The sequence below is a fragment of the Eretmochelys imbricata genome, chromosome 3 (genome assembly GCF_965152235.1).
Source record: "Eretmochelys imbricata isolate rEreImb1 chromosome 3, rEreImb1.hap1, whole genome shotgun sequence".
NCBI classification, from domain to species: domain Eukaryota; kingdom Metazoa; phylum Chordata; order Testudines; family Cheloniidae; genus Eretmochelys; species Eretmochelys imbricata.
Genome location: NC_135574.1, coordinates 60,219,929 through 60,245,316, shown reverse-complemented (window position 1 = coordinate 60,245,316; position 25,388 = coordinate 60,219,929). Strand labels below are relative to the sequence as shown.

At 37.2% G+C, this 25,388-nt stretch overlaps 1 protein-coding gene across 6 annotated transcripts in view; it reads right to left on the bottom strand.

Moving 5' to 3' along the window:
* Positions 1 to 25,388, bottom strand: part of MYO6 (myosin VI) — a 176,528-nt gene that overhangs the window by 89,452 nt on the left and 61,688 nt on the right. For all 6 annotated transcript variants that reach the window (XM_077812706.1, XM_077812710.1, XM_077812705.1 and 3 more), the window contains exons 5-12: positions 24,696 to 24,825; positions 22,200 to 22,305; positions 19,356 to 19,411; positions 16,011 to 16,108; positions 14,781 to 14,945; positions 7,136 to 7,216; positions 3,598 to 3,778; positions 504 to 648 (exon numbers count right to left, since the gene is read on the bottom strand). In XM_077812706.1, coding sequence (XP_077668832.1) covers positions 504 to 648; positions 3,598 to 3,778; positions 7,136 to 7,216; positions 14,781 to 14,945; positions 16,011 to 16,108; positions 19,356 to 19,411; positions 22,200 to 22,305; positions 24,696 to 24,825 — 962 coding nt within the window. The remainder of the gene's footprint in view (positions 1 to 503; positions 649 to 3,597; positions 3,779 to 7,135; positions 7,217 to 14,780; positions 14,946 to 16,010; positions 16,109 to 19,355; positions 19,412 to 22,199; positions 22,306 to 24,695; positions 24,826 to 25,388) is intronic.

Here is a 25,388-nt window from a genome sequence, read left to right as displayed (position 1 = left end):
TAACTTTTAAGTAATCATTGTTATGCTAAAATTGATTCAGTTTGTACTTAAAAGTGGTTAAGCACGGGCCTAAGAGCGTTTGCCCTTTCTCAAATGTACAAGCAAAGGGCTGAACTTCTAAACAATTTACTTCAGTGATGCTACTTATATTGTATTAAATATATATATCACTCATAATTGCTATTTTTGTTACACGGATAGTATCCAATTCCTACAGTTGAAGGTGGGGATGAGAGAATAAAAACTGCTGTGATGGTAAGTATTTTATTTACTGTTTCAAGCACTTTGGTATCAGGAAGTTGACTCTCTTATTAAAGCAGTGAGAAAGACTGAGAAACCCTGCGTCAAAGTCCATGTTTCAGAGACTGTTTACAGACAAGCAGATGTGTGTTGAACAATGCAGGGCTGTTAATTAAAAAAAAATCTATAATCACTTTTACAATTTATTTTTAAATGGGCTACTTTTGCATTTACAGCTGAACAGAGGAGTGTTCTGAACTTACTTTATAACCGTTCCTTTGGTGCCCCCTGCTGTTGTAAGCATGACTCTCGTGGTTAAGCTGACACGCAGATCATCCTGATCCAAACCTAGCAATTCTGCGCAGCATTCTAAAGACTGACTAGATTTGTTCTTCAGAATACATCCACCTAGAGCACAAGTTAAGAAAGATGTTACAACCAAAGCTAGCTGAGAGGACAATTAGTGACTACTTATTAAAAAAAAAAAATTCAGAACTGTCGACTAATCAATATCCACCTTTACATTACTGATAATTTAGCGATTACATGCTATTTACTGAGACGTGCGACAGAAGTTTGAGGAGTACGAACAAGTCATATAGTATTACATTAGTATGACATTTTTGTATTCACAAATCCCCTTTTCACTATAATAGAAACCGCTCCAGTCTACAGGGTAGAGCAGAACAGGACATTAAAGAAAAAGAAACACTGCAACCTGAAGATCAGTTTTCCTAACCCACAGAATTCTTGACATCAAAGGATGCATTTCTTGGTTCCAAAAACTAAAGATATATAAAACTACCCTGCTCTTAAAGAAAGGATTCTCTCAGAATATAGAAAGAAAGAGTTGGAGAAATAAATGTTAATGTTTGATAATGTACTGTAGTTGTTTATACTCTTCCTAGTTAGTTGTTATACTGCTTTATTGTATATATTTTGATAGCTATTTTTGAAAGACTTTTTTAAAAGATTCCTATGTTTGTAAATATTTCACCCATAATTTTGTTAGACTTGTAAGTATATTACATATCTCAGTTCTTATTTCACTTGATGGTTGTTGCCTTTAATTTCTGAAGCAGTTTTTCCCCACATGACATATAATAAATCAGACTTTACTTTCTTAGAAACATGGCACATAACATGATAACCCTGACATTAGTTAACCATAAACTTGTGTATGCTACACAAGAAAAATAAGGATTGACTTGGCAGAAATGACACTTGTTTCCCTTAAATGCTTTCTTTGACAAATGCACAGTGAAGGCCTTTCCAGCATTACAATGTTTCATGATGCTGTAAAGTGTAATTAGAGTAATACATTTTTAAGGCCAAACCTGTCTGAACTATAGCATTTCTCTTACAAAGACAACCAGTCTTGATTTAAAGATTTCCAAGCAAGAGAATCCACCATATCCTTAGGTAAATTGTTCCAACTGTTAATTACCTTCAGTGTTAAAAATTTATGCTTTATTTCTAATCTGAATTAGAATCTGCTCATAGACCCACAACAGTTAAGCAAGGCATTGAAATAATAATTAAAAAAAAATCCAGCATTTTTCCAGAGTTAAGGTTTCTGTATCTTCAAAATTAAAATAAAGTGTTATTACTTTTTTCAGAAGCACAAACTTTTTATCCCTCATAACTCGAAAACTAAGGTGGAAATATTGTGAGGGTAATCACAAATGATGAAGAATCAGTGGAGGACTGCCTGAATACCTTAACTGTTCATTGACAGACAATAAAACATTTGAGTTCTTTAAAAGACTAGTGGGTTTGTGAAGAAATGTAATTCCTGGGAGTAAACTGGGCTCCACTGACACACCACTTTCAAACATAACTTTTATAAACCAAAAGATTTTGTCTGGAAATCCCCCAGCTTTCTGAAGCAGCAGCAAAAGTTTAAATCATGTTGGTATAAACACACTTCAGGAGTAGAGTCCTGATCCAGCAGAATATATTCGGCCCATCAAAGCTAGGCTACCTTTCTGCAAGTGTCAGCAAGTGTATTAGACACCTCTATGCGTATACATAGGAGGAGGGAGAATGGGTGGGGCTTTTACTCACATTTAAAACTTTGAGCTCTTAAAGATCTTATTCTAGAAAACAGTTTGAATTGTAAGTTTAAATAAAAGACTCTGCCCTTCTATGTTCCCATCCATCCTCCGCACTCAGATATTCCATGCCGTTCCCAATCCCTGACAGTCCTGCTTCCATGTCTTCTGGCCTCTGCAACTCCCCCTTCCTCCCTACCTGTCTCCTTTCTTCACCCCACTCCACCATACATCCCATGCTCCTTCCCCTAAACAGGACCAAACAGCTCCTTACTACCCCCAGCCCACTGCCCATCTTTCCCAGCTTTCCCTTCTTTCACATTTTCCACACCCAATTCATGCCTGCAATCAGAAGCTAGTCAATTTACACTTATAAACCTCTAAAAATAATTTTAAACATTTCTCTACATGCTCATTCTAACAGATTTGTGCAAATATGGACCTGGTTATGCAGGTAGCAGGAGGAGAGGAAGAGAAGAACAAGTTAAAAAACCACTATTTTGCCATCTTAGACATACACAGTTCCACATAGAGAATACGTCTATCCTGGACAAATTCAAAGCGTGTCAAGATTGGGGTTCTCTTAAGTCTCATCCATAAAACAGAGCAGCAATAAATAAATACATTTAAAGAAACAAGAAGGATAGCAAAATAGCAAACAGACCTAACAAAGTCTCGTAAGTTGCATAGTAAGATTATCAGTTTCCCAGTTGCTCCTTACTTCCCCTCCTCCAGCCTTCATGTACCTTCGATTTATATCTCTGCTCTAGTTAGCCCCCAACTACCCTCTTCCCTACCAATTGTAAGATTATAAAGCTGATTATATTACAGATCTTTTTAGTGCACCGCTTTCTTCCTTCATCCCAAAATTACTAAAAGGAAGGTATTTCTCCTTACCAAAGTTAACAAAAAACCAGACAGCTGAGTTTCTAAGCCAAGACATGCTAGTGATAAGAGCCAAAATCAAGCTAGGAAATTTTTAAAAATTGAATGACAGGTAAATTTTCAAAACAGAGCTGTGCAAAATTTCTTTTCTGACTTGTACCAAAAACTTTCCAGGAAACCTGTTTCCTGAACAATTTCAGGGGGACTGTGTTAGTATATTTTTTGATGAAGTTAGAAAACAGGTCTTCAAAAGAAGATGAGGTTGATAATGGGCAGCTAGATTAACTTTAGCTATGGAGCAGATATTGAACAGGATTTTGTTTCAGAATGTAGGGTGCAGTTTACCTCAGTTAGTTGTCTAGTCAAGAAGCATTCACACCTTTTTAGAAGAAGCCTATAATAAAAAAATTCATCTAACCTGAAGTACTCCCAGCTTCCTCAAAATCAATATTTCCAAGGTGAAGGACACCGGCTACTACTCGGAAAAGATCAAGCTTCTCTTCATCATCCAAGCCAATCTTTTTCATTGCTGTGCACATTCTGTTGAAGTCTCCATGGTCATCTAGTAGAGGATCCTTCAGGGAACCTGCTTTTAGGTACTATTAAAGAGCAAGAAAAGCAGACAATTTAATCAAATGATTGAAAGTAAATTGTAATTAATAATTTAGTTTATGAACAAGCAGCACAAAACATGCAAAAACAAAACAATAAACTATATAAAGGGATTAAAGATGTTACTATTTGCACATGCTTAAAAATACTATAACTTGCTTTCAAGTGTCCTTGGCTCTGAGAAAATTAACCAAACTTCAGAAGAGATCTAACAAAGTAGGAGAGTTTGACAGCTAGGGGAGGGGAAACAGGAAAACAAACAGTTCAGCAGCAGATAGCAAGGGTGATGGCAAAAAGCAGTTGTGAAAGGTTCAGTATATGAACTGGGGAGGAGTTCTAGTCTTTGACGGGGAAAGACAGGTTGAGGTGCTAATGACATCATTATGGGGATGACATTGACAGAAAGAAGAAGGGGATACAGGATGATTCAAAAATGGAAAAGAATGGGAGTGTTTCATTGGGTGGTTTACAAAAGTATACTAGTTTGCATTTCCTGCTCAGAAAAGTATATGTGTCTGTAGTGCTTTAAAGGTTAAAAGACACACACCCATTAAATATTATATTCAGCTTTTACTGGTTGTCTTGACAGCAGAATGCCACAACTGTATTATTTCAGGGTGGGAGACAGTAAACAACTGCTTGCAGCCAAAAGGCTAAATCAAACATATACACAATTTTTAACTTTACAATTAAATTTTAAAATGCTTTAAATTGAAAAAGATGCCTAATTTAATTGAAAGAAGAGTCCATATAATAGCCTATAGTGAAAACACTTCTATTGTCATCTCAGAATAAAATAGTGCATGCATTTGAAAGATTCACGTCAAACAGTATTTAAACGCACACAAAAATTTAACTAAATTTTCTAATTATGTAAAATGATCACCTCATCTTCCTGATAAGGAAAAGAAAAATAATTTAAACATTAATTCACTATTGAGCTATTTATATTAAAATATACAACAGGAATAAGTTTAATAAGTGACAGAGCAAAAACGACCATTGCCTATCTAAAAAGAACTTGGCAATACAATAGTTTCCAGTTAGATAGCTAGACTTGAGGTTCTAGTGTACTATGAAAAACTTGCCCTTTTCTATTACCCCTCAGTAAATACAACAAGGACTACTTGTGGCACCTTATAGACTAACAAATTTATTTGGGCATAAGCTTTTGTGGGCTAAAACCCACTTCATCAGATGCATGCAGTGGAAAATACAGTAGGAAAATATATATATAGCAGTACATGAAAAGATGAGAGTTGCCTGACCAACTGGCGGGTTGAGACAATTATATTAAAGTGGGCTATTATCAACAGGCTGAACAATCACTTTTGTAGTAGTAATCTGCCAAGACTTATTTCAAACAGTTAACCAGAAGGTGGGAGTAACAGTAGGGGCAAATTAGGTTTTTGTTTTGTTTTAGTTCTTGGGTCACTACAAGAACTAAAAAACAAAACAAAAAACCCTAATTTCCCCATGCTAATTTGCCCCTACTCCCACCTTCTTGTTAACTGTTTGAAATGAGCCACCCTGATTACCACTACAAAAGCGATTGTTCATCCTGTTGATAATAGCCCACTTTAATTGAATTGTCTCAACCCCCCACTTGGTAAGGCAACTCCCATCTTTTCATGTACTGATATATATCTATAAAAATATCTCTTCCTACTGTATTTTCCACTCCATGCATGTGATGAAGTGGGTTTTAGCCCACGAAAGCTTATGCCCAAATAAATGTGTTAGTCTATAAGGTGCCACAAGTACTCCTCATTGTTTTTGCTGATACAGACTACAACGGCTACCACTCTGAAACCTATCCTCAATAAATAGTTTGCCATCCATTCCCAAAGAAATGTAGTTCTTCAAAGAAAAGGACATAATACTCAGTGGTATCATTTGTTTCACTACTTAGTGGTCAACATTCATTTCCAACATCATCTCTTCCTTTTAGTACATTTTAATTTAGACATTAACATTTGTTTCAAACTGAACTTTGGTATAAAAAATGCCCAAGAAAGAACAGTATTTCTATAGCTCAGCAGCACTCACAATGAACTGTTAGATTAAACATTTTCTTTGATTGGCTTAATTATCTGCCAAGACAGACACTCATGAGGATACCTTACAGCTTGGTGGTGGAAAGTCAAAATTTAACACTCCCTCTCACCCACAAAACTGTAATAAACCACTCCAGGGTGCAAAGTAATAGGGTATTGGTACATGAGTGGAATGCATTATCAGGCATTCAACTGAAAATCAAGCGCCTTGAGCCACCTGAGAAGTTCCGCAATAGTCTTGTTGAATTACCTGAAGTGTCTTACCTTTATTAGAACATCAGATCCAGTCATTTAAATTACTGTTTACAATGTAACTAGTTTATTTTTGTGGGGGAGGTGTGACATTTCACATGTTCTACTCAGAAATGCACTGTTCCACTAGGAAAAATACTTCCTACTAGTAGGATAAGAGAAAACAGTTGAGAAAAAAAGAGTGTGGTGAAGACAACGTGCTCTTCCTGGCGATTAAGTCATAATTGTGCTTAAAGAGTTGGTGTGTGGCTATGACACTACTAAAAGGGCCTAACCAGCCAGTGAGGTCATGGCTTTTGACACTCAGTGCCCCAAGTCACACTTCTAACTTAGTAACGACTATGAAATACAGAATTGTCCAAAACTTTACAACAGCACCAACAAGAGATTTTTTTTTAAAAACTATGAAAGAGAATTCAATCTCAACTGGTTAAACTTTTTTGTGACAGAAAAAAGCTTTACTTGTATTTTCTGCTTATTGGTTTCTGCATCTAATTCATAGGAATATAATTAATTGTACAGTAATTCCAAATAATTCTCTGGGTAAATATACCATACCCAGCTATTAACAAAAGCAAAGCAAAAAGGTTGTCAACAATCGTAAGTGGTGAATAAACAATGCTCTGCAAAGTATCACTGCTAAGAGAAGCAAGAATTTAAGATAACATTCTGTATCAGATATTTGTTTTGTCTCCCATTGAAGATCTGCTGAGTCATTAAGACAAATATCGGTATTAAAGTATGATAAAAATTAAAAAGCAATTTTTAAAATATTTTAGGGGTTACATTTTAGGCTATAAATTTACATTTTTGTTTTTAAGAAGTCTTTCCAGTATTGAACCTGATAATAAAGTATTAGTAACACTCCAAAACTAGAACTTTAAACATGCCAGCCAGTTCCCATTTAAACCTGTCAAGTAAGATGTGTAAAATGAATATTTCCTTTTATTCTAAACAAGTGTGACTGACATTTTTAACATGATCCGCATAAGACAGTAATTTGAAGTAATTGAAAATGTGGAAAATGTACCATACCTCAGGACTTTTGCGGTTTTGCAAAATTTGCTTGTCTGTGTCTTTGGTAGCAAAGTACCTAGTGCAGCCACGATTTAAATACTACAACAGAAGGGGAAAATGCATGTCATATATAAATAAAATAAAACAAAACAGCAAGGAGATAATTAGCTAATGATTTAGTGCTTCAGTCCAATTACAGTATATCATACTAACCCAGAGGTGCACTACCTCTTCTAACTTCAACATATGACACCAATCACATACTATCAGGCATTCAGGATTACTTCCTTGAAAGCAATATCTTATTTATAACAATGGTATCACAGAATTGGAAGATGGGGAAAAAATTCTTATTTGAAAGTAATTTTATTCTAACAAAAGTACTTCTTGTAAGCAAACTGGGAAGACACAGTGAGAACTCATAAATGAACTATTAAATCAGACACAGCTATTAAACGGAACATCTTTGTGACTTGAAAGAGACATATAATTCCTAGACTTACCTAGACATTTAGTACTGAATTAAATCAACCTGTATAAAACCTTGCAAGTAAGTAACAAAAGAAAAGGTGCTACTTCATAGAAAGCCAGCTGTCAGTTTCAGCATTTCAATTTTTCAGTACCAAGGTACATTCTGCAATATTAAGTACTCTTGTAAAACATCTCCAGTCAAGTCTAGTCTGTTCTCAAGTAAATTTAGTTTGGGTAACACACACGTCTCTTCAAAATTTTATAATACATATAATACAAAAATTGGAATCTCTTAAAATCTCTTAAAATGTATCTCCACACCAAAGAAATTAAGTGATACCTCAGCAAAACAAAAGCTAATACCGATGACGTACATCAGACACTGTGTGAAATTTCACACCAAAGGGACACCTGCTGTTGGAGGAAAACAAGAGTTTATGCCCCATTTTAAAAAGCAAAACATATGAAGATGCAACTGGTAACTTCATAATGAACTGCTTTGAAAGATACGGGAAATGAAGCTCCAAATAAGGGGGAAATGGTTTATAACTGGACAAAATGTGTATTCCTACAGGTAGTAAACTCCACCCATAGATAACTGCAGTCAAGCTTGGTTTTTGGGAACTGCATTTGCCTTCCCATTTGCAGTCAGAAGCTGCAGGGGGCATTAAATTATAAAAAAAACAGTACTTACTAGCATTTTACATTTGCAAAGTGATGCACAAACTTTACCATAATTAATCCTCAGAGCACTGTTATGGAAATTGGTAAGTATTATCCTCAATGTTTACAAAGCTGCCAAGTTTCACACCGGTGAGAGAGACAAGCTTTCAAGCCACACACAAAAGATAGTCTCTCTCACCAACAGAAGTTGGTCCAAAAAAATTACCTCACCCACCTGGTCTCTCTAATATCCTGGGACCGAAATGGCTACAACTACAACTACACTGCATGCTGTTTCACAGGTAAGACTATGTTTTAGTTGTGGGTATTTTTAGTAAAAGTCATGGACAGGGCGGACAGTAAACAAGAATTCATGGCCTGTGACTTGTACTATATTCCCCTGTATAAATCTTGGGTGCTCTGAGGAGGGGGGCGGCCCAGGGATGCCACACCTGCTGGGGGGAGGGAGGGGGGAGCAGTGGAGCGCGGCTGGGACTCCCGTTGCTGCTGAGGGTGAAGGGGGTTGGCGGGCCTGGCAGGCTCCCTACCTGGCTCCGTGCGGCTCCCCTGACGTGTCCCTCAAGCTCCTACACGGAGGTGAGGCCTCTCCACTGCTGCCTCCATCTCGAGCACCAGCTCCACAGCGCCCATTGGCTGGGAACCGCAGCCAATGGGAACTGCGGGGATGGCGCCTACGGGTGGAGACAGCGCACAGAGCCCACCTGTACAATACGTTTTAAAAATAGAAATGTTTCTCTATGCATTGAAACTCTTACGGAGCTGACCTCAGAAATAGTTTTGTAATTGAGAAAAAAAGTTACATGTTTACATGAATAGGACTTGAGGTTTCCAGTGGAAATCTTACAGATTTACAAAGTGAATGACTGTGGAATTTAATAGGTTTCCTATAAAGGAGAAGCTTAATCCAAACATAGTGGGTTTTATTATAAAACAAAGAACTCCAGTCAATACACAGATTAGGTTTAGGGCAAAAAGGTATTTTCAAAGCATATAATAAAAGACGACGATTAGGGGTTTTAGAGTTTAACTAGATTAAACACCAATGTGTCATTTTCTTCAACCTTCAGGGTATTTGTTATCCGCTATCATCCTCAATTATAAATAAAAAGGGATTGCATAATCGATGTGAGTCCTAAAAGGACTGACACTAGTTTGGGACCTCAATTTGTAATCCTGAAATCTGAGAGACTACTTATATAAAAATAGCCTTAATATTAAAATGAATTTCATGGAAAGAGATTTTTTACTTCAGCTTTTCTAAAATTATCATCTTAAATTTCTGTGATAACTGAAGAAAAGATGATGTACCTTAATCTCAAAGAAAAAGGGAGGAAGAATTAAAATGTTACATTTGCTGTTTACACAAAGTGAATCTCTCTGACCATGTAAGTCATTATTTGAAAGCACTCAAATGAACATCTAAATAAAACAAACTATTCTGCAATTATGCAGACTGGTGAAAATAATCTTAACACATACTCAATGGAACAGAAACACCTGGGAGGCAATAATGTTTAAACAACATAACTTTAGTAGCAAACAGCAAATCAAATCAGTGTATAACCTGGTATAATCGCAAAAAAAATAGCCAGTGTGATTCTAGGCACCTTAAATAAATACATCATCATAAAACAGTAAAGTAACAGCACTTCTGCATAGGCAGTGGTAGCAGTTGTTACCAGCACTGGACTCAGAAAGCTCAATTTTAAGCAGAACATAAATCTTGCCTCCACTTTCATAACTTTGCACAGGTTTGAGATTCAGCTCCTGAAGCAAACATGAACAGATGGGGGGGGGGGGGGGGAGAACACAATAAAGAAGATAACTATGGGAAATTGTTTCCACATGATGTGAAAACAAATGGATTTGTTAAACAAAACACACCCGAAAACAAAAAACAAAAACAAAAAAATTTTTAGTCACCAATGTTTCTGGAGGGAAAAAATCTCATCCTAAAGAACAGAAGCTGTCTTTCCTCAGTTACCACACACTGAATGGGCTTCATACACAACAGATAAATTGAGTAACAACATCAGAAGAATCATAGGAAGAATTTGTAAAATGCAGAATAAAAAGCATTAAAAGTCTACTGCTATTCCTCGAACCCAAGGAAGTACTTGATAAAGTAAAGGTCTTAAAAACACTGATATTAGAGATGGGGTTTTGAGACAAAATGAAGAACTGGATAAATATATTATGGGACACCACTTCCTCTGCCAGGATAAAAATTAAAATGTTCAGCTCTAAAGAATTTCATCCACAAAGAAGAATCAGACAAGGTTGTCCTCTATTCCCTTTCTTGCTAACCCTCTTCAACAATCTCATCAGAATAGAAGCATAGCAAGGAGTTACAGTTAATAAAACAGTTAATAAAACACAACATAAAACTATATTGTACGTGGATGATGTGCTATTAATGCTTACCAGTCCTGCATAATCTATTACTTTCTGAAAGAAATTCATGAGTTCAGTGATAAATCAGGCTACTAATACTAAATCTGAAGCATTAAATATAGGGCTTGAGTAATCTACAACTAAACAGCTACAAGATACATATGAATTTGTATAGACTAAACAAAGTACTTAAAAGAAAATATTTCTCCTAACCTCCATCACCTACATGAATTTATTTTCCTCCCATTATTTCAAAAAATGTTGTCTTGGATTGGAATAAACCAACATTTGCAGGGGTGGAAACTACACCCACTACTGGCAAGTCCAACTCAACAGGGCCCAATTTCCACATGGCATAAGTTATTGATAGATCTAGCAGATAGTGATGGAAAAAACGGAGAAGTAGCTAAGAACATATTATTTTGGAACAATGGGGAAATGTCTGGAGGAGATCCAAAACATTTTCTACCTGTGTAACCACTATGGAAAATTATTATAAAATACTTCACGAACAGTATCTCACTCCATTTAAGCAAAAAAAATTATATAGAAAGGAGTCAACTTTAGATATGGGGGAATAAGGTCTGAATTATCATCTATATTACCATAGCACTCAGAAGCCCTAGTCATGGCACTGTACAAACACAGAACAAAAAAAGACAGCTCCTGCACCAGAGATCTTACCATCTAAGTATAAGACAAGAGAAAGCAGATAAATACAGGCAGGACAATAAGAGAATAAAAGGAAACAAGGAGACAATATGGGTCAGCATGAGACATCATGGCTGAGTTTTAAGGAGACCCTGAAGGAGAATAATAAGGTAGCTTTGCAGACATTTAGGGGGACTTCCTCCCAAGCATGAAGGACAGCATAGCAGAGCATGAAACTTGAAAATGAAACAAATGAGTATGGGATGCCAGCAGCATGGGCTGACTGGAGATGAGAATAGACATATGGGAGGCAATAGGTAGGTAGGGATATTCTACAAAAGTCCCTGAAAATGGAAAAAAAGCAGCTTATGTTTGATGCAATAGAGAAGGGGGAGCCAGTGAAGGGGGGACATGGTCAAACTGATGGGCTAGGACAATGATCTTTGCAGCAGCATTCTGAATGGATCTCAGCAGATTGCATGTGTCAAAATAAAAGACGATGATGTCCCAGGAGACAAGACAAAATAATGAAAGACTGGAGGAGCGTTTTAGCTTTGTGGGTGCATAAGAAAGGCCATATCTTAGAGATGTTATGCAGAAAAAATTGGGAAGATTTAAACTTAGCCTGGATGCGAGGAGAGAGAAAGGTCCAAGCTATGGGCCTGACAAACAAGCAGGATGAGGGTGTTTTTCACAACAGGTGAGAAAGGAGGTCATGTGGAACAAATATATTTTAGTTATGTTTAACTTAAATTGAGGGCTATACATCCATGAGGAGACGTCAGATAAACAGGCCAATATTTAAGTTTGGATAGAAGGAGAGAGGCCTGGGGTAGAGAAGTACATCCGTTAGACCTCAAAAAAAAGGTGATATACGAATTTATGTTTACAGATGAGATCATCCAGAGATAAGCTGTAGGAGGAGAAGAGAAACGGTCCAAGGACAGAGTCCTATGGAAGTCCCATTGAAAGTTGGAGAGGGGATGAGGAGGATCCTCTAAAGGAAATGCTGAAGGAGCACTTCAAGAGGTAGGAGGAGAACCAGGAGAGGACAGAGTCACAGAAACCAAGAATTTCCAAAAGAAGAAGATGGTCAGTGGTGTTGAAGGCAGCTGACAGATCAAAGATAAGGATGGAATGCTGGTTTTGAGCTTGAGCCTTTGGTGAGAGCAGTTTCAATGGAGTACAAGGGGAGGAAAACAGACTGGAGATGGTCTAGAATAGGATCAGAGGAAAGAAACTCCTTTTTGACAATTGCAGACAGTACATTCAATAAGGGTGACGAGGCAGTAGTCCGAGAGGCAAGTAGGGTCAAGATGGTGGCTTTGGGGGATTTATTTAAGCCGGGGGAGACTAGAGCATGTTTGTATTTTGAGGGGAAAAGCTGGAGGAGAGAGAGAGGTTAAGGAGAAGAGTAAGGAAATGGATGAGAGTAGGTCAGAGAGAGATCAGGGGATGGGATGGGGTCACTTGGTCAAGTGGAGAGGTTAGAGGAAGAGGGCAGTAAAGAAGCCTCTGTCACAAGGAGGCTAATAAAAGCATTGTAAGAGGGGAAATGAAGGCAAGCCAAGGGGATGGGATTTTGTGTGTTATATTTTGCCATTTGACTCAGGGAAGAAATTGGCAAGGTCCTGTGCAGAGAGGAGGATGGAGGCAACAAGAAGGGAGGGTTGGAGCAATGAGTCAAAGACAATGAAAAGGCATCTGGGACTGCAGGAATGGGACTCAAGCTGGAGTAGTAGAGATATCTACCTAGGAAAATGGCAGAATTGGAGGAGGAAAAATCATATTTGTAGTAGAGGAAATCAGCCTGATTACAGGATTCCTCCAATGACACACTGCCGCATGCAAGGAGGAGCAGAGAAAGCAGATGTTGGGAGAGAGCAGGGCAGACCTTACAATGAGGGAGAGATGGCCTAAAGAGTCCAGGGAGCGGGGAGTGAAGCATACAAAGAATCAACAACCACAGTGAGGGAAAAAAGAGAAAAGAGGACAGGGCTGAGAGCAGAAGAGAAGTCATCAACACTGATTTACTGGAGATCATGGAAAGGCCAACTGACAGGTTATGGGGTAGGGGGAGATCATGAGGATGATCAGAGAGGGAAACTCAGCAACAGAGAGATTAGAAAGAAAGCAGTGCTTGGTGAAGATTAAGTCAAGTGAACAGCCCTTTGGCTGAGTGGGAGAGTTGAACCAGGGCTGCGGATCAACTGAAGAAGTGAGGGTGAGGAAGTGTGCAGTTGAAGAGTTGGATGCGTCAGCAACATGGAAACTGAGGTCACAGACGACGAGTGTGGGAGATAAGGAGAGGGGAAAAAAGAGAGCCAGGAGTTGAAATCAAAGAGGAATGCTGACAGTAGATGACAGGATCATGGAGTGGAAGGAGAGTCAGATGCAGTGTGACTGGAAGCACCAGGAGCGGGGGAGAAGCCCAACACCCCACCACAGTCTGGTCCAGAGCAGAAGTATTGGAGAAGAAATCTCTGGCAGATGCATCAGCTGTAGAGGAGTGTCACATGAATGGATCCTGATCTCTTTGAGAGCCAGGAACTGTAAGGAGTGAGATATAAAGAGGTCATGGATAGCTGAAATATTTTTAGAAATGGGAGTGGGCAATCCAGAGACAGAAAGAGAAGGGAGGAAGGATGGGAGAAAGAAGGAGATTATTGGCAGGAGGTTAGGTGGCATGAGAGGGATTAAGATGGTGGCAGGAATGGATATGGGAGGCGGAGACAGTGCGGGTGAAAGGAGCGGCAGGGTTGGGGTAAATGTCAACAGAATTTAGGAAGATGCCATGGATGTGGGACCTAGATTTATGTTGGTGGAAGGAGATCAGGATGGAGAAGGGAAGATGAGTGGGTGGAGCTGGTGGGAACTAGGTGGGGATGAGAATACACAGGAAGGGGAGACAAAACCAAAGAAATGGGGGTACAGGGGGAGAGAAAGGACGCGATTTCCTGGACCTGTCTGCATATATAATGCAATTCCCTGAGATAACAGCATTTTGGAGGAAAATAAGTATAAATTGTCAAGACAACTGAAGTTAGGTTACCCATAGAACCCATAGTTGATTCCATTAGGTTACAGTCCTAAGGAAGGATCACTGATAAAATCAATACTACAAGCCAGATGTGTAATAGCTCATTTTTGTAAAAGCACAAAAATTCCCCAAGATTATGGCATGGAGAAATAAAGTATGGGAAATCCTTTAAACAGAAAAATGGTAGACAGCCTTATATTAGTATCAAGTAGATTTTATAATAAATGGTTATAATAAATGAATAAATAAATACACAAGAGTAAGAGATTAACACTACATATTGGTCTTTTAAAGGTAACAAATAGAGATGCTGAATAAGATTTGTTGACATTTGTTTGAAGAGTTCATGTATGTTAATAACAAGATAAAAAGATTTAAAAAAACCCAAAAAACCAAAAAAAAAAAAAGCAGCAGCAAACTCACTCTAAAGTTATCTGGAGAACTTAAATACAGCTTTTGCCTAATATCTTCAGGAGCACCTGCACAAAGCCTGTAAAATATGTGGTAATTCCTCTCCTCTTTGCCTTGCACACAGATCCTGGATTTCTCCAGAAGATAATGTGATACAAATCCACCAACCACCAAATTCTAGAAGGAAGAAAAACAATTATGTTTTTAATCATCCAAGAAATACAGACATCTAAAAATATATCTGCTTGGTCTGATCAAGAGTGTTGCAACATGGCCTGTTCTCTGTAAGTACCAAAGGATGGCCACTACCAGGCAATAGATGAAAACATTTCCTTAGATACTAATATATATTTAAAGCTATTTTTAAAACACAAAATTAAAATAAAACTTTTGTTAAACTGTATAGTTACAGGCATTTTTGGCACAAAAAACTCAGTCCAACAGTAGGATTTCAGTCAGCTCCAAAATACCTGATATAGACATTAGGGTCCAAATTTTCATACAGACACACAAAAATGTTTATCCCCATTTAGATGTGCAAATCCCCAAATGTACGCATGTAATGCATACACACACCTATACATAATGTGCAATATTTACTTTTGCACACGTATCAGAAGAAGTGTGCGCCAAAACCTGGTTAAAATCTGTTAACAGTACATTTTTAAATGTAGAAAAGGATCATTTTTGTAAATTAAAATAACATTCCATCAGTTTGGCCCCACAGTTTGCCAGTATTGACATGGTAAGGAGTGGCTTCAGTTCTCTTTTTCAAGAATTACAGAATACAACTTTTCCCTTGAGTCTGGTAAGCAAGGTAACCGTTGCTTCAACTCATCCTACTTCTGGTCTGGTATATCTGTTCCCAGGCAACGGTTGAATGCCATAATTGCAGCCACTTGAAAATGTAAAGAGATTAACATTTTAATTGGGGAAAAATATAGCACTTCTAGGAAGAGTGGGGTGACAGAGAGGATCCTCAACCCTCTATATCAGAGTTTCTCAACCTTTTTGATACCAGGGACCGGCTTGCTTTCTTCCATAATTGTGTCAGGGAGATCTTAAGGACCAGTGCCAATCCACGGATAGGTCATTGAAAAGCGCTGCTGTATATGCATCAACAACGACTCAGGATGAACAGAGATTACATATTCACATGATAGGAGGGTGCCACCCACCAAAAATCTATGCCACCAAACAAAACCCACCACTGAATACTAACTACAAACAAAATACTCATACCTTTTCATTGAAGTGGATTTCTACAAATTTTCCAAAACGACTGCTATTGTTGTTGCGAACAGTCTTTGCATTTCCAAAGGCTTCTAAGAGTGGATTGGCTGTTTAAAAATAAAAGATTTCAAAATTTGATTCAAAGAAGACTAGCAAAAAAAACAAAAACAAGACTTCACATCACTTTACAGTTATGATAACTAATTACTCGAAGTAACTACTGAGGATGACATTTGAAAGTTGAATACGTCTTACCCCTTAGAAATAAAATTAACATGAAAAATAGCACTTTTTTTTCAGATTGTACTGAATCTATTGTGGAAGCAATTTGTAATACAAACTTTAAATATTTTACACCAGGTGCAATTCCTGAATCTGAATGATAAAATATTTGAAAATGATTCAGCTAGTATTTTCCTAAAGAAAACTGGGTAAACAACCATAAACAAAATATAAAATATGATGGACAATTTGAGCTCCAGGTGGATTGCCCCAAAATACAACTAATTTTCCTATCTATTCCTCAGGCAAAAGCATGAATAAGTACATTATGAGGTGAACACTATGCACAGTTACATTAATAAGGGGGGAACCAAGAGCTGTTCTCCAAGAAAACCCAGCACCTATCCCAACAACATTTAATTTTAAGGACTTAAAACTGCTGTTAGAATGGTGCATACTGACACCTGGAATGCCTACAGATACACAATGAAAGACAGTGCTGACTTTGGAGAAGACTTGGAGGGTGCCTCCTATCACTGAAGTCCACCAAGCAGGTGGCCACATTCTGCAGTAGCTGTAGCTCCCAGTCCTCAATAATAGCTCCATCCAGAATGCATCACAATAATTCAGTGCATACATATTGAACATGCACCATTTAAGCACAGTTTAAAATTTATCCAGCTGTGCAGCACAGTGCTTCTAAAAAACATAATTTTGCTAGCTAGCAAAAGCAGCAGTAGCAGGCTTAGCAAAACTGTTTCCACATTTTGTCTATCAGAAATCATAGAAAACTATATTTAAGGAACTGCTGACAACCTACAGTGACAGACTGACAATATCCTGAAGAAACCTTATGGAGTTGAGATAAAGTTTACTGAATTAAGGTTTATTGAATTAGGTTGATACCTTTGGGGTACATTGTTTTAAAATGTAAATGTGTATGTATTATTGTGGCTTTGTATGTACCTTCTCTAGCAGGAGGGGGATGGTAACGTACTTTCTCTGTTATCAGCAGAAGCCACCCTCTCGGAGAGGCATGCATAAAGTTCAAACTGGATTCTCAGGGACCAATAAAGAGAGGATTTTTGGATAAGTAGCCTGGTTTTAAACTGGCTCAGGGCCTTCTTCTTGATCCATGCAGGGTCCAATCCTTAGGGCAGGTTTGGAAGGACTGGTCCTACTGAAGCCTCTGAAGATTATGTGCTTGTTCTAAGCTGAAACTGTGACAAATTTATAACTACAAGGAATCACTTTGGGTGGGAATTGGAAATATCCCTGCCAGAATCCATGTTAGGGTTGCGATTAACCCTGGTAAGCTTATTAGCATGCCGGCAGGGTTTTTTTTTATTGTTTTTAATGTTTTCTCTGTAACACTTTTATCTTAGGAGTAAAATAGGCTTACATAGAAAGAACTGTGTGGTAACTTATAATTGTTGACAATCAGTCTTATCAGTCTCTGAAGAGAAAGCAAGCAGGTGTGCTCAGGCAGCCAGGATCTGCTGGGAATAACACAGTGAAGGCAGGGAACAGCGGAGACTGGAAATTCCCCAGTCAGAAAGGGTGACATATGGTTCTCCACTCAGAAAGGCAATGGCTGGGGAGCTGGAAGCCTGGGTGCCTTGGCTGGGCCGCTGAGAGGAAATACAGGTGTAGTTGCCCTGAACTGTGATACATGCCTTCACCTTAAAATTAAACTCCATTAAAACTAAAGAAATTCAGTAAGAACTGTTCCCCAGATTTAAAGCCTATTGAAATTATCTACAAATCTGATGCTACTAACATTAAAAGATTATCAATAGGAAATCCACAATAGTAAGATAAATTAAGGATGATAAAGTGTCAGTCCTTCCTTGGAATTTTGTTTTTTGTTATTCAAAATTACAAACTGATGGTTAAACTTCTTAATTTGGCTTTCTTAACAGTTGTTATAAACAAAAAAATAGTCTTTCAAGTTTATGAGATTTGAAAATCTGGGCTTCAAAGCTGCTACCTTAATAATAAATACTTATTGAAGAACTGTTAAAAATAGCTTAAGTAATATTTACAGAAATGTGGATTATTAAATAAAAAGGTGACCAGAAGTTTTTCAGATCAGTTACGGGTTCTCCTAACAATACAGCTGTTGTGAGCATGCTTGTTAAGAAGGTGTTTACAATTATTTCACAGCTTTTTCCAAGAATACCTACAGGTACCAATCAACATTATGGAACGCAGCTTCAGGCATTATGTCCAACTGTCAGTCACTTTCTGAGATCCTACGGCACATAAGGTGGATTTGGATGTTTATATACCCAGCTGAAATTCAGCAATATCATGCTTATTATACCATATCTACAAAAACAAAAAATGAAAGCCTGCTCTATTTCTCTGAACAAGATATAATGGCTAGAAGTTGAAGCTAGATAAATTTAGACTAGAAATAAGGTGTAAATTTTTAACAGTGAGGATTATTAACCATTGGAACAACTTAATAAGGATTGTGGTAGATTCTTCTTCATTAGAAATTTGTAATCAAAATCGGATATTTTTCTAAAAGATATACTCTAATTCAGGGAAGTCTTGTGGCCTAATTACGCAGACTAGATAATCACATTGGTTCCCCTTCTGGCCTCATAATGTATTAATATGACAAATTTAAATCCAATAAAGATGACATGGAAGTAGTATTCAGGATGAGTTACTTTATGACATATACAAATTAACATGGCAGAAAGATTAATTGGAGAAACCTTATTCTTGAAAATTGGTTCTGTGTTTCCTCCCAATTTTGAGCAAAACAAAACAAAACAAAACACGCCATTCCACTAAAAACCACTGTTGTCAATGATGATCTAACTGCCCCTACACGTATGAAACCAAATAAGGCCCCACAAGTTTAATGTCATGCACTTGCTTATGCATTTTCAGGACTGTCTCAAAGAGAATTATTATTATGTGCTCAACATCTACACTAAATAAAACAGAAGAAAATCCCAATCAAATATCTTTGCAAATTAGATGGATCGGAGCAGGCCATTGACCTTTTATGCCCAAATTGGTTTGATGACATTTCAATTCTAGATTTTGTTGTTGTTGTTGAACATTTTAAATTTGAACAATTTGACCTCTGTTCGCTTTAATAAAATACAATACCTTCTACTATTCTATCATCAATATCTTGACCAGTACCATAGGATTCAGTCAAATACCTGTAGAAGAAGAATAAAAAAAAAACAATTTCCATCTCTTTTTTACTCCCAAGTAACGCTGCCTCAGTCTAATTAAGGAAATTGTTAAATATCTGTATTATATGTTGGCCATTTACACAGAGGGGAACGTATCTGAACATTTTAAATGGAAGATTATTGTACAAGTTCTCTGTGCATATGCATTTAAACAAGTTAAAACATTCTTCTTTTGTAAAAGGAACATACGTATTTTTGTTGGCTTTAAATGTGGTTTTTGGTATTTCTGACTTCATTTTTACAAATCTTTTCATATCTCCATGCGTATATCAATATTTATAGAAGTGGTTTTTTTAAATCAATTTGACCAGTATATTATCGTGCCATCTGTAGGTATTTGTTAAACTTTCATACAACACTTTTTATCTTAGAGACTAACCAATTTATTTGAGCATAGCTCACGAAAGCTTATAATCAAATAAATTGGTTAGTCTCTAAGGTGCCACACGTACTCTTTTTCTTTTTGCGAATACAGACTAACACGGCTGTTACTCTGAAACCTGTCACTTTTTATCTATACATCAAGAATTAAAGATATTCACACATATACAGTCTAGTAGCCTATAAACAGAATTTTGTTTGGATTCCAGAGGAGCAAATTGCAGCTCCATAATTAGAACAGAGTTCAATTTTACCCTTAAAGAAGGAATTGAAAATGACTAATTTTACATGAAAAATAGTCTGCAATCAAACCGCTTACACTTGGTGAAAGTGTACAAGTAAATCCATTAATTAGTTTAGAGGTTAAAATTAAAAAATTTTAAATGGATCCTTTGAGAAATTTTGCCTCCACCATTAGACTTATTTGTACCAGTTACTTATCATAACAAGTCACAATGCAAACCCTTCAAACGTTCCACATAATTAAAACCCACTGAAATTTTGTAATCATTGGCCACATTTGAAGAATATTTTAAAAGTAGTAATGGTAATGTCCTCTTGCTCTGCTTCATAACAAGCTTGCTCTTTCACTAAAAGAATATTCTGTTTTAGAAAATTCTACAAACAACTCTTTCAATACAGTTGCCATCTCCTAATGTTCTCAATGGAAGCAAGGCCACATGGAGTCCTCAGTTAAGATACCCTCCTTCAAAACGCCCTCCATATCCCATTGCTTCTGGTAAGAGTGAAGCCAAATGGTCCTCAGGCTAGATGGTGGCCTCGTAAGCTGTCAAAAGGCAGAGAACAACACTGAGGAGCAGGTGATTTGGGGCCATCTTTTCTGGAGTTCAGAAGGGAAGGAAAACTGGGGCATCTGGATGCAATGAAATGTGAGATGCAGGAGGGAGGGGGAAATTAGGGGTGCATACAAGGGAATGTGGAAGAAAGGAGGCAGATGGAAAGCGAGACGTACACTCTGCATTACAGTACTCTGGCAAAGCAAACGATCTGATAAAGGAGGTTTTATTGAGCAGTATTCTCTAGCTGTGCTGTTCTAGCATGGCATAAAGCAGCCAGGGCATAACAGTGCATATAGTCATAACTGTTAAGATAAAATAACAAATGATTTAAGGTTGATACGATGCATCTTCAAATCAGCAACAATATCATAACAGTGTCCTCAGTGTTTCTTGTTGAGTGTTCACATATGAACAAAAAAGAAATTCCCAATAAAACCGCAGGTTATGCTGTGGTTGAAGTTGAGCATACATATCAGTATAATTTTTAAGATAACTACTTTTACTCTAGACCAAGAGTTAGAAACCCAGGAAATTCACAGTTGAGGTTAACCTTAAAAGAAATACAAGCATGGTAAGGTATAGAAATGCACAGTTAGGACACAAACCATAATTCTGCCCCAGTGTGACACCATTAAGGAAAACAGTAGGAAAAAAAAAAATCTAGTATCTCTAAAACTCAGTTTTAGCTCATCTGGGCCCAAAACATAATCATATGGTTATTACATTATGTCACCATGGAGTAGAGCGAAGGTTGTTTGGGAGCTCTGTCATTTTCATATTTTATCACAAAAGCTACAGTTTTGGATTGAATATTTTTAGTAAATTTCATGGCAGAAGTGCATGGGGAAAAAAGTCCCACAGAAGGGTCACCAAATAACGCAGTTTACATGTTTAAGTAGTAAAATTAAGGTTTCACCCCAAAATATCATTTAATACATAACTGCAGTTGTTGTTGGTAGGGTATTTGGCTATAAAATAATTTTTTATTTTTTTTAAAAGGAAGTCTGACACCAAAAAAAACGTGTACCATTGGGGGAGAAAGGGGAATAAAACAGTGGATTATATAGTGGGGATGTTGAAAGGTGAGGCCCAGAACACGGGAGGAAGGTTGAAAAGCAACAGTTCCTACTGCAATCTGGTCACCGCACCACTGAGGTTTGGCCCATCAGCTCCCACATCTCCACCTAGGGAGGGTGGACAAACCAAACCCAAGTGGCACTGCAAGCACGTGTGCCAGGTTGCAATACCCAGCGTGAAGAGCTGGCCAGGCCGTGTCCCGCAGGACAGGAGCCACCGCTGCAGTGTGAGCTCATTACTGAAACTCATGATTACTATGAACACAGTGACCAAAATCATAGTCTTACTTATCATGTTTGCATTTCTTTTAAGTTTAACCTTAACAGTGAATTTCTGAAATCAACTGAGGGTTGGGAGCATTCAGCTGTCTTGCTGGATCATGCCTAAAACATATATTAACAACATTACAAGTGACTTTACAATTGATCTCTGAACATGATAAACTAATGTATCAATACAAAAGATTCCCACTGAATAATTTTCTGGTTACAAACCTCAGAACAAATTTTGTATTTTCTGTCTTGCCAGCTCCTGATTCTCCTGAAACTATGATGGACTGACTCATCTTGAGTACCTTCATGTCACGGAATGCTTTATCGGCTACAACAAAAATTACATGAAAGGACACAAAGTTGTTATGTTACCCTCCTACCATCAACTGCTAAATCAGAAGTAAATTATGATGTACATGACACCTAATTTAATCCCTTGGAGAATAAAAATCAAAACTCTACACATCTAAATTTCAGCATTACTTCCTATGAATGTCCATTTCTGCTTATGTTACATTACAGTGGCCCACCCTCAAAGAATGAAGCCTTGTATCTTCAAAGAGGTTGTGACAGCAGACCAGACAACCTATGTATGACCCTTAACAACTTAACAAGAGGCATTGGTATGCAGACAATTAACTTGTATGTGAATTTCAAAGAGATGTACTAGACTAGCAACTCCTTCACTTTTAGTAATAGAAATCAAGGGTAGATACTAAGTGTATTTGTCTGTGTTTACCTATATCCTGTTAGATGTTTAACAATGTAACCAAATTAGCTTGTAGATTATACATGTGTTAATTGCCTTAATTATGTATGTGACCTTGTCCAGATGTAAGAATCTGCAGGAAACTAATAATATTGTCTACATTGTCTCCAACTTAACTATGTTATAATGTAGAATCAGCTAATTGCCTTATGTGAATGAGTGTAACTAGTTTACCTGTGTATGCACAGGCAATAGAAGATTAACTTCAAAGCAATGGTCCACAAGCGATCTGCATTGCTATTCTTCCTCCCCTGGGAAGGCCCTGCTGTGACAATTTCTGTGCAGAGGCTTGTCAACCTGCTAGAAGAGCTATAAAAGAGAAACCTCGGGCCTGATCCTGCCATCTCTAATCTGCTTAAACTTTGAATAGGGAAAGTATAAGTCGTAAGACGGAGATCTTCCAAATAATGATTTGGAATGCCCCGGAAAATGGTTGGAAAGACTAACAGACTTTACATCTAAGCGGCCTTTGGATTCTGATCTGTTGGGATGATTCCAGAAGACTTTTACAAGCCAGCAGTTTATTCCATCACTGCTGTGATTTTCAACTACGAACACTGGAAGTCACTTGTATGTACATTGATCTTTTAATCATTTATAACTCTCTTCTTTCTTTCATTAATAAATGTTAGATTTAGTTATTAAGGATTGGCTGACAGCATGATATCTAAGTAAAATCTGAGATTCATATGGACCTGGGGATAATTGTCGGTTCCTTTGGAACTGGTGAACCTTACATATGGTGAAGCAGGTTTTCAATAACCTTTCACTATATTAGACTTGGTTGTCTAGATGGGAGCCAAGAGCTGGAATCCCTAAAGGCTCCTTGGTAACCAATGTGGTATTACAGAAGCTCTTTTGTTACTGCCCTGGTGAATCTAATTATAGAATAAACCACCAGTCTGGGGGAGTGTTTGCCCTATTTCTTGCAGTCTGCCCTGAGAGTGGCACTCTCAGTCTGGCCCATCCAAGCAGCAGAGTCACAGAGGCATAGACCCCCACAGTTATTGTTCCACAAGGGAACAAATGAAGGGATACCAACTGAACTGAACTCTGGAGTTAATTTATTTACGGAATAGTGGAGGGTTGATTTTATAGCTATGAAGGTGTTTTATTAAGAAATTTTCACCTTCACATGACATTGTGACAAATTATATCCAGACACACTTACTCATTTTCATATTGTTTCAAACCCCCCACACTTTGTGGTTGTGCAAGAGATCCTGAAAAGGAACTTTAATGAAAATTATTTAAATACTGTTTGATCAAAACAAAAGAAATGTATAGTTTTCATACTCTGTGAGAGAAAGTTAGCAGCACATCAAATTGATTCAATTATGACTCATACCTGTTGTCTTTTTGAACAAGCTTCTATACACTATATTACTTTCATACTAAACATATAAAGAACTTAATATTCACAGTAACTGTTTTCTTTGTTTAAATCATTTAAAGGCATTTTAATGCCGAAGAGGGAAAATGTATAAGGAGGAACAATCCACACCAGCAACATGCTGAAGTAGACAGGAAATGAGCTTCAATACTACTTACTGGCAAGGACCAAAATTTTCAGAATGTGGATCACGTCACAACAGAGGACATCGCTTTGATTGCATTGTATATTAAACTAGATATAATCAACAGTCTAAGCATTTTTGTTGGGAGGTAAATAGATTATTATTATTATTATTATTATTATTATTAAATACAGAAGCAGTATATCAAAGGTGAGAAGATTTTTCATTTTAGTACAGATTTATCTTATTTAAACATGGTTTAAAAATAGATGCTTTTATATATATATATATATATATATATATATATATATATATATATATATATATATATATATATATATATTGTGTGTGTGTGTTATTTAACATGTGATTGCAAGATGAAGTGGGGAAAAAGTATATTTTACAGGAGAAAGGCATAAATGGTGGACATACCTATTGCGTAGACATGTGGTGGTAATGTCCCAAGGGATTTACCCTGGTACTTCTTAATAGTCTCCAAAGAATAAAGTTTAGGAATGTCAAAATATGGGTTCACTGCAATAAGAATGTTGGCTACATAGGTCTGTGAAGAAAAAAAAATGCATAGTAAACCACTAGCAAGTATTCAACTAACTTGTTAAAAGCAACTCCGAATTGCTATTAAAGACAACAGAAACCTATCTCAGAGTTTGGAGCAATGAAATTAGACTGGGGACACAATCAAATATTGCCAGAAAAGTCTCATAATTTGGGATTATATACAACTAATGCTGACACCATACAACAAGTACAAATAGGTAATGCACTCTTGGAGTTGCTGTATTTCTTAAGGTTTCAGTAGAGTAGCAGCCGTGTTAGTCTGTATTCACAAAAAGAAAAGGAATACTTGTGGCACCTTAGAGACTAACCAATTTATTTGAGCATAAGCTTTCGTGAGCTACAGCTCACTTCATCGGCTGCATTAACAGTCTTTAAAAGACATCTCAGAAGAAAGCAAAAATTCCCAAAGCACTTTCTAAAAAAAACCTCATACCCGGTATAACTGTGTCCTAAACAACATTCTACCCACCTGTAAAACAAGTTCTAACCCATACAGATGTGTATAACTTGTCAATGAGCACATGAAGGCTGCTGTGAATCTACACA